The sequence below is a fragment of the Echinops telfairi genome, unplaced genomic scaffold (genome assembly GCF_000313985.2).
Source record: "Echinops telfairi isolate 266 unplaced genomic scaffold, ASM31398v2 ScPeMD7_70;HRSCAF=299, whole genome shotgun sequence".
NCBI classification, from domain to species: domain Eukaryota; kingdom Metazoa; phylum Chordata; class Mammalia; order Afrosoricida; family Tenrecidae; genus Echinops; species Echinops telfairi.
The window spans coordinates 12613344-12626196 of record NW_022103968.1 but is presented as its reverse complement, the minus strand read 5'-3'; the positions used below and the strand labels follow the sequence as shown (position 1 = coordinate 12626196).

Genomic DNA, 12853 nt, shown 5'->3' with positions numbered 1-12853 from the left:
GCCCTGCGGCTCCTTGCGGAAGGCGCCCGGGAGGCTCCCCTCGGCGCCCTTGCTCTCTCGGCTCTCCTTGTGCGCGCTCTTGGCGACCCGGGCAGCCTCGGCGTCCGAGTGGCACCGAACGTCCATTTTGTCTGGTTTCCCGAACATAAGAGAGCAGGAACGACAAAAAGGAAGAAGGGGAAAAAAGAAAGAAAAGCACCAGGAGAAAGGGAAGAAGAAGGAGCAGCAGAGTTGGGGACCAGCCCCTCCGAGGCAGCCCGCACTCCGGGCCCAGCGAGGGGCGAGCGGCTAGAAGGCAGGTCCTGGCGGGGCGGCTCGGCCGAGTCAGCGGCCAGTCGGGTCCAGGTTCGCGGCGTAGCAACGGCGAGGCCGCCTGGTCAGCGCCCGCGTCCTCTGAGCGCGTCCAGTGGCTCCCCAGCCCGGCGATCAGGTAGCGAGGCGCGCACAAGTCCCCGCCGCTGGCGCGCCCGCCCGACACTGAGCAGGCGAGTTGGAGTTGTCCGACACCCGGGGGGGACGCACGTTCGCTGCTGCAATTGATTACGGGTAATTTCGCAGCCCCCACGTTTCGGTAACCTCATGAATACACTAAATTGTTTGGATAATATATCAGATCGTAATGGATGGTTTCTGTCCTTGTCCCCAATCAAGTAGGGCGTTAGCCAGTGAATAAACGGAAATGATTGGCCTTGCTCTCAGGAAACACACAATCAAAGACCCACACTTCCAGAAAACTTTTGACAAGATTCATCCTGAATTGGGGCCACCAGTAGCAGGCACGATTAACTTTCCCGCTGCCTTTGACCCTCCTGCCCACATACTGGCGACAGGGTTTGCTCCGCGCTCCCTAGACCGAGCTGGATGAGGGGGAGGGGGGCAGGAGGAGACCACGCCACACAGCACAGCAACCGCCTCACATAGCCCGCCGCCGAAGGAAGCGCTTGCTTCTAGGGGGGGAAAGAAGAAGAAGAAGAAGAAAAGAAGGGGGCGGGGGGCGTGTAGAAAAAGTTTTCCACCCAAAGTGTTTCCCCGACACTCCAAAGAGCCAAGCCTGCGCCCCAAGAACAGCTCCTTAACACACCTCGCCGCTGACAGCCATCTTAAACGGCCACCTCGCATCCTTTAATTCCCGTTCGGTTTGTTCTGGCCGGCACCTTCAGCAGCCGGCCCGAGCAGCCCATTCAAAGGGCAGCTTTGTGCTCAGAGTCCAGCAGGAGGGGGTGGGGGGCTGAGGGTGGGAGTAGGGGGAGAGGGAGAAGGAGCCCGAGAAAATCTCAACTGTGAGATCTGCTTCCAAGGAAAAAAAAAGTTTTCCCCTAGCTATTTCATTGTCTCTGCTACAATATCTTTGAGAAAAGCAACAGCCAGTAATCCAATAAGAGCATTGATTAGGCTACAATGATTCAATTCAAGCGCATGGCCTTGTGCAGGGAGCTCGCTCCAGCCCTTCTCGTCACCTTGCCGGGGCAGAAGCCCTCTCCACGCCGCTCTCCCCATTCATTCCTTTATGGGAAATGCGGAGCAAAAGGAGTGAAAGATGGCAATTATCTAATTGGACTATTAACAAACAGTCCTGGGAGTGCGGCGGCTGGCGTGGCTCCGGGCGGGGGAAGGGCCCGGTCCCGGCCCTCATTCACAAAGAGTGCAGGGGCCGGAGGAAAGGGGGCTTTTTAAAGGGAGGGGGGGGGCGTTGCAGAGGAGAGGTGGGAGGTTGGGCTGAGAATTTTTCCACACAATTCCAAGAATGGGGGCGGAGGCGGGCGGGGGAGGGGAGGGGAGGGGGGTCTCAGCAAGCAAGCGACCCGAAGGGAGGAGGCGCCGAGTGTGGGTGGCGGCCCGAGGGCGCCCCGCCCGTGCCTCGTCCCCGCTGCGAGGGAGGGGGCCGCTCGCGCGAAGTCCTTCGCCCCCCACCACCTTAGGCGAATCCCCTCTCCGCCTCGTTCCGGGGGGCATCTTGGTCCCAAGTAGGGTGGGATCCGGAGCTGCCGTCCCGCAGGGCGCCGGGTCCCACGTCCCATGCGGCCCATCGGTTCTCTTCGCTGCCGTCGCCGCCGCAGACCTGGGTGCCAGGCCTCCGAGTCCCCGCTCGGGCGGGCCAGGCGAGGAGGACCAGGGACACCATCCCGCACCCCCTGGGCTCGATCCCCGCATGGCCGCCCGACTGCGGCGCCCGCGGCCTAGAGGCTGCGCGCCCACGCGGGCCGAACCGTCGGAGGCCGTGCCGCCCCGTCTGCCCTCGCCGCTCACCCTGCGCAGGGCCCCGGGACTTCGCTCCCTCCCGTGGGGCCCCGGGGGCGCGTGAGGACCTTCCTTTCCCGCAGCCGCAACTCCGCCCGGGACGCGCTTCGGCCAACCCGGGTGTGGCTGCTCCGCTCTGTGCGCAGCAGGTGCCCCGCGCGGGCCCCCGTGAGCTGACGCGGGAAGTGGGACTTGTCGCCCCTAAGGAGTTCCGCTGGAGGCGGAGAGTCCCAGACCCAAGTCTTGGGCCGAAGGGGGCCACCTTGGGGTGGGTGACACCAATCCCCGGGCCGCATCTGGCCCAGTGGCGGCTCCTTTGGTGATGGAGCCCCTCGCCAAGGTCGAAGGGATGTCTTGTGAAGGGAGACGTCGGACAGGGCAAGATATGACAAAATAATAATTTATAAATTATCAAGGGCTCCTGAGGGAGAGGGGAGCGGGGAGGGAGGGAAAAAAATGAGGAGCTGATGCTAGGGGCTTAAGTGGAGAGGAAATGTTTTGAGAATGATGAGGGCAATGAATGTACAAATGCGCTTTACACAATTGATGTATGCATGCATTGTGATAAGAGTTGTATGAACCCCTAATAAAATGATTAGAAAATAAATAAATAAATAAATGAAATGTAAGCTTAATTAAGAACAAAAAACGGGTCTGTCCTCTCCCCTTTTTCTTTTCGGTAGAAGCGGAGAGCCCACGGGCAGCCGCCTGCCTCCCTTACGAAAGAAGAGCCGGAGCCGGAGCAGCGGTGGCCCCAAGGGGCTTTGGGATATTTCTTGGGGCACCAAAGCCGGGTGTGAAGCTGGGCCTGGGGGATCCTCCTCTCCCACCCTCAGTGTGGGACAGGTTACGCTCACTCGATTGCTTCACCTGGCTCCTTCGGCTCCACAGAGCCAAGACCAGGACAGCGCCCGTCCAGCGGAGCCCCGAGAGCCGGAGAGAGCCAGTCAGTAGCCCAGGCCACAGATTTGAGCTCCATCTGACTCCTAAACTTCCCCGTGCGCTGGCCCTTAGACCCTCCACGACTGCCCTTTTTTGGTGCCCAATGCATTCCTGCATAGTGTGGCCCGGAAGTCTGCGAGTCCTACCTGGTGACAGGAGCGACAAGGTTATAACCTTAAAGTTAGTGCCAGCACCCCCTCCCCCAATTAAGTGCCGTGTTTTCACCTATTTTAGCAACATTTTTGGAGGAATTGGCTCTCTTCACACTCACAGCGACTAGGGAGCAGAGGTAGGTTGGAACTGTTGACCTTCTGGTTCCGCAGCCCAACGCTTACCCAGGACATGACCTACATTCAAATTGGTCCTAGCTCCAAGGTGAACTGTAGGAACCTCGAAACAGGGGCTGGTAGTGGACAGATGGAACTTTGTTTTGGACAATGGTAGTGAGTCCACACCATGAGGGTCTCCAGTGGACTCTGGCTCAAGGTGACCCATCTGTCAGAGCTGACCTGTGTTCACTATAGTTTTCAGCGGCTGGTTTATTGGGAAGCTGATCGCCAGCCCTTTCTTCCCAGGTGCCTCTGGGTTTGAAGTGGGCCTTACCTGGGTCTCTCGATTGAGCACTGAGAGCAGGGTCTGGAATTTGCATCTGGGACAGGCTCTCCAGGAGCTCTCCACAGGTTGAGAAAACCTCTTGGCTTCCTGGGCAGGTAGGGAGGGGAGGGGAGGTGGGATCTTGTTTTCATTGACCAGGAATGCAAACCACCAGAAAGGAAAGAAAATGGGGTCAGGAGCCTGGAGGTCCCACCAGGGAAGGTCCTGGGATATTCCCTAAGGGATACAGATCTCCCCCTCAACAAGCTTCAAGGACAGGCCAGTTAGCTGTGGGGACAGCATGACTGCTCTGGCTTACCAAAGCCCCTGAAACTCCCAAATTCAATGGAAAAGAAACAGTCAGTGTAGAAACTTGGTTTTGCTTTTTTTGTGAGACATTGTTCCCTCTCCCCCCGCCCCCACCGCCCCCGGTCCTGTGGCTGGATAAAATTTTGTGGGCATCCATCCAGGAAACCGTGACAGGTTTCTGAGAGGACACAGCAGAGGACAGAAGCCTTGGGATGAGATTTTCAGAAAAGCAGCTGCTGTTCCCAAAACGAAAGCTGCGTGTCCTAGGGAAAGAAGGGGCCCACTCCGGAGCTGGATGCTTTGAGCGGAGCCTGACTGCACACCACATGGGGGACGGTGGGCTGCTCCAGGCACAAGGACTGGACTCTTTTGACAGCATCTGCCTCCCTCCCAGGCCTGGTGGTGCCTTGGTTATGCAATGAATGGGCTGCGATCTATTTGGTAGGCAGGGGAGAGAGACACCACCAGTAGGTCCACAGGAGAAAGACTGGGAGTTACAGTCTCAGAAACTCACTGGGGACTCTGAGTCAGCATGGACTCCAGGGGCAGTGAGTTTGAGTGTTTGAAATCGTCCCTTTCAGTGGCCTTGGTGGTATAGTGGTCATACTGCGGGCTGCAAGGTCAGCAGTTCAAAACCACCAACTCATCTGTGGGAGAGACAGGAGGCTTTCTACTCCTATAAACAGTTAGTCTAGGAAACCTACAGGGGCAGTTCTACCCTGGGCATTAGGGTCACTATGAGTCAGAACTGACTTGACGGCAGTGAGTTTGAGGGTTTTTTCCTCTCTTAGTCCCTTTAGGGGTGCCCTGGTGGCACTGTGGTTAAGCTCTCAGGTTTGAACCCACTAGCCAAAGGTTTGAACCCACTAGCTACTCCACAAGAGAACGATTGACAGCCTTGGGGAAGTTTCACTTTGTCATGACTCTGCCCACAAGTGCAGACAGATCCAGAATAGAACTGGAGGCCTGGAAGGGTTTTTTAGTATCCATCTATTCCAGAACTTTCCTCTGACTCCACAGATGAGGAACCGGAGTCTGGGAAGACAGAGTGACTTGTTACAGATTAAGCAACTATTGAGTGGAAGTGTCTCTCTGTGCTACAATGGTGATCTCTGCTTCAAATTCCACTCTCCCTCCAGTCAAGGACCGGTGGCCATGATGCTCTATGAATTCACTAGAGGGTTATCTGAACCTCAGGGGTGGGGGGTGGTGCCCTTCATATTCCCATCCACCTGCCTCCCATCATTGCAACGGAGTGACTGGAACAGAGACAATGCACCTTTGTTCTTTTTATTTCAGAACAAAGTCAGAGGGGAAAGCTTCAGTCAGGAAAGCAGAGGTCCTCTTAGATGGCTTGGGGACAGCATAGCATCCTAGTGGAGACATTTAAGGGCAGTAACTGAACCGAGGATGCATCTGGAAAGCAAGTTTCCCTAGGGCTGAGTCAGGGTCCCTGATAATAGCACTTCATTCAAAGCAAGGATACTTACTTATCATTTATAGAGAGCCTGCTCCCTCCATCAAAGGTGCGAGGGGGGACGAAGTTGTGCCCTTTAATTGTTGTTCCCCCTTTTCACAGAAGGTCACAGGGCACTGGAGAAGGCAATGCAGTAAGACACCCCCATCCACCCCATCTCCAACCCCTGCTGAAGATCCAGAAAACCAAGTCCGATCAATTCCTTTATGTATTTGGCACTAGGGAAGATCCTATCACTTTTAGGGGTGCAATGACCCCTAGAGTGATGCAACCCACTCATCCTCTAGGCTTGTTCACTCAACAAACGGAACAAATGTGAGTTCTAACATCAGGCTGCCTGATTCATAGCGCATTTGGCAGCTTCACTGGTGATAAGACCATGTGACGTTAAGCATGTTATTTCACCTTTGGGGGCCTTAGTAGCTCCCCTGCAAAAATCCAGCTGCCCCTAGTCCCTGGGTGGTGCAAATGTTTAATGTACTTGGCTGCTAACCGAAAGGCTGATGGTGTGAATCTACTCAGGAGTATCTCAAAAGTAAAGCCTCGTGATCTACCTCCCCCCGAATCCAGCCATTGAAAGCCCTATGGAATATCGTTCTACTGTGATCCATACGGGGTTCCTGATTGGGACTCCCTCTAGACAACAGCTAGCGCTGGTAGTACTGACAAGGTTGTTATGTAAAATAAGTACACTGCTTAAGACAATGCTTGGCACAGAGTCAACATACATAATAAATGTGCACTACAGTGATTGTTCTTTGAGCATTCACTACTGTGCCAGAACCAGCCCCACCAAGAGGGTTGAGAGCCAGCCACGTGCACTGACTGGTCCAGGCAGTCCTTGCAAAGCTGATTGGCTTCATACTGATTCAATTCAGCCTAGCCGTAAAAAGCAGCTAGCATTTACTAAGCATTTACCGGCTGCCATAATCTCCTATCATTCTGATAACAACTCTTGAAGAACAATTGGGCATCCCAATTGCATTTGACAAAAAAGACCACCACTTCTTAAAACCAAACAGAAGTTTAACTTAACTGGTCAAAAAATGTCTGCCGAGCATTGTGCTCTCTGAAGAACTATCTATATGCCCTATATGACAATAACTCACTTGAATGAGTAGATAGGAAACGCAGAAGGCGGTGTGCTTGTATTCACGGAGGAGGGACAAGTCAGTAAAGGATGCAGGAATGTTTTTGTGATTTAAAGGTACGTGTAAGCAGGACCGTTGAATTGTACACACATGAACTGTTGAATCGGTATGTGTTTTGCTGCGCCTGTATTCTCAACAAGAAAATAAGTTAAACAAAACCGACCGAAAAGCAAAGACTAACTTCTTTGAAGGAACCCTGGTGGTGTAGTAGGTCATGACTTGAGCGGCCAACTACAAGATCAGCAACCACTAGCATTCCCAGCAGGAGAAAGATGAGGTTGTTGCTCCCAGAAAGACTTCCAGTCTCAGAAAGCCACAGGGGCAAGTTCCATCCTTTCCTATAGGGCGCTACAAATCTGAATGGACCGATGACAGTGATGTAACTTCTCTCCTACTCCCTGTGCCAAAAGGTGGGTGGAATCTCTTTTCCCTTTCCTTGAGGTTGGTTGGCTTTGTGACATGCTTTGATTAACAGGCTGAAGTGGAAGTGACACTACTAGGTCTGGGCTATAAGTGGACTGGTGGCTTCCATTCTTGCCCTCTTGAAACCTAGCATCCCTGCCAGAAGGAAGGCAGGCAAAACTAAACAAAGAGAAGAAACCCTTTGGAGAACGGAGGTGTCTCAGCCAACAACTACAACTGAAAGTGAGATTAGCAAAATCTTGACTCGCTTACTTTGAACATATTATTAGGAAATGCCAATGGCTATAAAAAGGACATCCTATTTGGTAGAAGCTCCGTGAAAAGGTGGGAATCCCCAGGTAGCTATATTGACACAATTGCCAATATATTGCTAGATGCAAACAGGCCGATAACCAACACCCTAAGCCATACTGACAATGGGACCACACTGGGCATCATGACGTCATGCATCAGAGCCAACCCAATGGCAATGAACAAGCGCCGATAGCACCAGTTGCCAGCCGTGTGCACAAAGCTGTCTTGGATGTTCCAGATGAACACAGCCTTATGAAGAGTCTGAACATCACCTTGTGGAGTGCGTGAGACCCATCATTGCCGAGCTGTCTCCAAAGAGCGCTCCCATCTTGAGAGAACGTGTGGCCGTGGGTGTTTTCAGCTACTAACATTAGCCCTGGTTTCTTAGGCACTAACAGAGAACTGAAACACCATACCCTGGGTGCCAGGCTGAGGCTCTGGGAGGGTAATTCATTCTCCCATGTTCTGACAGCCAGAACAAGTAGCACCTGCACTGCTAGAGCCAAGATTTAACTTGAGGACGCCCAACGCAGATTCGTCGACCTCTGCCAATGAGCTATGCCACCAGCAAATTCTAAAGACCGGAATTTATATTTTGCTCATTCTCTCATTGAGATGTCACCCAGTCTTGATTAGCTGGATTAGTAAGAGATTTTTACTCTTAAGATGATCCCCCCAACTCCGAACAACCTTTTAGGACAAGGTAGACCCGCCTCTGTTGTGTTTCCAAGACTGTAACTCTATAAAAGTAGAAAGCCCCATCTTTCTCCTTTGCAGTGGCTGGTGGTTTTGAACTATGAATCTTGCTGTTAGCAGCCCAACTCATAACCACTGTGCCACCAGGGCTCCTAAGATGCTAGTGGGGGGAGGCGGTGGGGGAAGTGTTAGAGCTGGAAGGCAGGCTCTGCTAAGACCTTCATCCCTTCTTGAAAAATGCAATGTCACAGAGAGGTGGGCATAGAGCTCTGCATGTTGTTCTCTTTGTAGGAAACAAAGATGCACATGAATAGTTTCCATCCTTGACTTGAGGAAGCCGGCAATCCAGTGAGGCGCAGATGTGGAGAATGGAAAAGGACCCCGGGTGATTGTTTGGCCCTATGACATGGACAAGTGAAATGTTCCAGACGAAGAAAAGAAAGGTTGATTTTCACATCACATTTTCCCGGTCACAGGGAACTCTGAGCTTTCCTAGGAGACCTGCCTTCTAAAATGTGTGTCTTTCGAGCAGGTGCACATTTGTGTTTCAAAGCATCTGTAGACCCATCATTTTCTAAAATCCCTGACTGCCTGCAAAGTGGCTGGAGCCATTGATGCAACAAGCACCTACTTCGTGCAAGCCTCCAAGAACTTGGGGTATCAGTGCCGAGAAGCGTGTTTATGTCGACGGGAAGGTGTGCATGCCCTGCAGTCACTTTATTCTACAAAGCTCACCCTACCCCGAAAAGAGGCTCGCCACAGAGAAGGGAAGCGACCAGGCTGCTGAGCAGTTAAAACTGGTGTCGTCAGAGTCTGGAAATGACTGGTGCCATTCCTTGCTCATAGGAGACGTTCTCATTCAAAACTCCTTCACCATCATTGCAGGTCCAATTTGATCGGTGAACTGCTCGCTCCCCAGCCTGGAGTAGAAGCCAGTGACAGACAGAGAGCGCGCACCATTGGAGGCTGGAACGACCATGACAGTGAGAATGTTCACTAATAGCAAGTCTTGGAGAGGCACAGAAAACAAACCCAGTCACTCCACAAGCGTCACGGTCGGTGGCCAATATGCCTGAACATAAGGAACTGGTCAGCCTCAAGGGCTCTCAAGGGTGTGAATGCAGTAGAAGGCAACGGGACAGTGGATATTCAGGTAGATGACCTTCCAAGGATTCCATTGTACTTTGTTTTAAAAAGTGGGAGAGCACATTTCAAAAGTAAATGGCATTGTGTTCTGAGTGAAAGTGTACATGGCAGATTAGGTGTGTGCCCCCCCACCCCATGAACAATTTCCATGCAAATTGTCCCAGGTTCAGAAGGTGTCAGTGTTCTCACAGTTTTTTTTCTGCTGTTTCTGTGTCCATTGATTTTGCTTCCCTGACCCTTCACGCCTTCTCGCCTTTGCCTTGGGTAAATGTGGACCATTTGGTGTCATACAGTTAGTGGATTGTTCACGGGACACATACTCATAGGTGGTAGCGTGGTTGGATGCCACTGAGTCGATGTGGACCATGCCGACACTACACAAAGCAGAAGGGAACGCTGTGCAGCCCTGCGCCATCCAAACAATCGCCATCCAAACAATTGTTCCCGTGCTTGAGCCCATGGCATCGTTTATTCTTTATAAACCAATCTGTGATGTGGAGGAAAGGTGATCCAGTGCCAATTCCAAGGGTATCTTGAGGCAATGATCTCTGAGGTTCATCTAGTCACTATTCGCCCAGTAGGTCTCCCTTCTTTAGGAATTTGTTTTTGTTCTATATTTTTTCCCATTCGATCCAAGGCTTTCCATTGTGTCCCTGGTCAGCACAGTCAATAGTGGGAGCCGGGAACTATCTGCTTCTTCCGGTTTTAGGTTGCAGTTCAGGTGAGCTATTAGGCCTATGGAGTGTTTTTTCCCTTCGAGTCTGTGGTTTTCTTCAGATGGGTAAAGACCAACCTGAAGTCTACATCTTAGATAGCCATTCACAAGCCTTTACAACCCCCGACACTGCCCACCAAACTAGGGTGGAGGACATAAATGCTATGAGCTATGTCATGCCAATTGACTAAGTGATCCCATGAGACGATGGCCCTCAGCAATTTACCCAGTCAACAAATCCTCTAGATTGTTTCCATAGGTCTAGGGAGTCTCTGAAACAGGGTCCCTTGTGTGCTTTATTACCCATATAGTTATACATGCAGCATACACACACCATCTGCACACATGCTTGCAAATACTCCTCTAAACGCATGCACATGCTCTCACACATGAGTATTAATCTGGGTACTTTAGAGAAACAAATCTACAGAAACTCATGTATGAGAGAGTTTTATATAAAGGTTAAGTGCACATCAAGAAAACATCCCAACCCAGTGCTGCCCAAGCCTACAAGTCCAACATTAACCCATATGTCCAACACCAATCCACAAAGTCCTCCTCCATCTCACAAAACACATGCAATGACGCTGACTGCAGGAGGAAAGCCAAGTCAGTAAATGTGTAAACATCTCAGCGCTGGCAGGGTCTCCACTTGGCTGCTCCAGCACCCAGGGCTGCATCGGGGTAGGTCGGTGTGGCTTCTCCTCAGGGATGTCTTGCAGGAAGCGAGCCTTGCCGGCTAAAGCAGGGAACTGGCTAAGGCAGTTACACCCTGGTCTGACCATCACAAAGCAAGAGACCCGAGAACTAGAAAGGCGAGGCTCACTGAGCCATTTACCCCTCCGCCCTTCAATTAACCCCACCTGTGTTTATTGGCCAGGTTGGCACAGTAAACTACCTACCTCAGTGAGAAATGTTTCAATGTTAAAGACACTCAGGAAAAGCCTGTGTCACTTTCTACAATGAGGGAGCGGTTGTCATTTTGAACGGCACCTGCAAGGAAGTCAGGCGACTTTCCTTGATTCCCTCTTTAGAGCCGGCCAAAGGGAGGTGTTGGGTGGAGGAACCTGTTACTGGGACCCAGGCATTTTTTATGCACGTGTTTTGTCTTAGCCCTGTGGCTACACGAAGGGTTGAAGGACAGCAGAGATGGAACAATTCCACTCAGGTGGCCCAGTGAAACCATTCACTCTGGCAAGAAAGGGGATCAGGAGCGAGGGCCTGGCACGTGGTGGTCACTATCTAATATCTGCAAAAGAAGGCAGCAAAATGCCACAAAGACTAATAGCTCTTTGGGGGGAAACATGTGCTCTAAGAGTTTGCTAAGATGAAAACAAACTAAGTGCTCAACAGATGAGTGGACGAACGAGCTGTGGTGCATAGACGCAGTGGAATCTTAGGCAAGGCTAAAGAACAAGGAGGGACCCAGGAAACATTACCTAATATGGATGAACCTGGAGGGAATTATGCTAAGTGAAATAGTCCACACAAATGAACCAATATTGTATGAGATCTCTATTATAAAAGTTCAAGAAAAAGCTTTCAGATAGAAACACCCTTCCATGATTACCAGGGAGGAGAGGGGCAGCTGCTAAGGAGACAGAAGCCACATACTCATTTGGGTGAAGGGAAGGGCAGCATTCGGCACGAGGGCAATCAACAGAGTGCCACCAAGGGAAAGGAAGACACTGGAAGGGACACAAGATTTACAGACTCTAAAAGTACACAGTATTACATGCACAATACTGCACTCTCTGTCGTAGCAAATGATAATCTATGCATGGATACTTAGGCACCCAGGCAAGCTGAATGGATGTGGGTAACCAGACAGACCTGCACCCAAGACATCTATCAGTTTGGCAGGGGCTGATTTTACTTATGTATTTGTGCTGTAAGTAGATGCCATGTATGTAGTCGTGCAAACATGGGGGCGATATTATGAAAACTTCTGAGTCAGAGTCAAACCCCTTGAGGGAAGGATTCATTGGGCTTAGGGGTTAGGACTACAGTCGTGGGGGACAGCGTAGCCAATTTTCACAGCATAGGTCAGAGACAAGGTTCTCCACTCCACCGTGGTGAGTCGCAACTGGGTCTTAGAAGGTAGTGAATGGTCATCTAAGACACACTGATTGGTCTCTCCCCATGAGGAGGAAGGAAGGGCGAACAAAAAGAAAAACCAAACCAAACAAAACCTCAAGGGAGCAATCCATCCAAAAGCTAATGGACTGCGTGCACCACGGCTTCCGCTATCCTAAGACCAGAAGAACTAGATGGTGCCGGGCTACTGCTACCACTGCGCTGATCGGGATCATAGCAGGTCCTAGACAGGTGGGAGAAAAATGAGGAACAAAATTCAAAACAAAAACCAAGATCAGTCTTACTGGTCTGACACAGCTTGGTGGACACCCCCCTCCCCAATCTGAGGCGCTTAGACACCCTTAGCAGGAACAGAAGCATCCTGGGTAATCCCTTCAGCCAAACAACAGAGAACAACATACTCCTCAGAACAATGACCCACATGTGCCCCCCAAACAAAGCTCAGAGCGCAGAAGGGAGCAGAAAAGAAGGTGTGTTTCTCTGGGTACTTTAGAGAAACAAATCCACAGAAACTTGTGTATAAGAGAGTTTTATATAAAGGTTAAGTGTGCATCAAGAAAACATCCCAACCCAGTGCTGCCTAAGCCCACAAGTCCAACATTAACCAATATGTCCAACACCAATCCACAAAGTCCTCCTCTATCTCACAAAACACACACTATGACGCCGACTGCAGGAGGAAAGCCGAGTCAATGAACGTGTAAGCATCTCAGCGCTGGCAGGGGTCTCCACACGGGTGCTCCAGCACCCAGGGCTGCATCGGGGTAGGTC

The 12853-nt window shown here is 51.4% G+C and overlaps 1 protein-coding gene across 1 annotated transcript in view; it reads right to left on the bottom strand.

Annotated features, from left to right (window-relative positions):
* Window positions 1–126, bottom strand: part of VAX1 (ventral anterior homeobox 1) — a 3611-nt gene extending 3485 nt beyond the window's left edge. Inside the window, exon 1 of the mRNA XM_030886010.1 lies at window positions 3–126. Within this exon, the coding sequence (XP_030741870.1) occupies window positions 3–126 (124 nt within the window). The remainder of the gene's footprint in view (window positions 1–2) is intronic.
* Window positions 127–12853: the final 12727 nt, after the last annotated feature.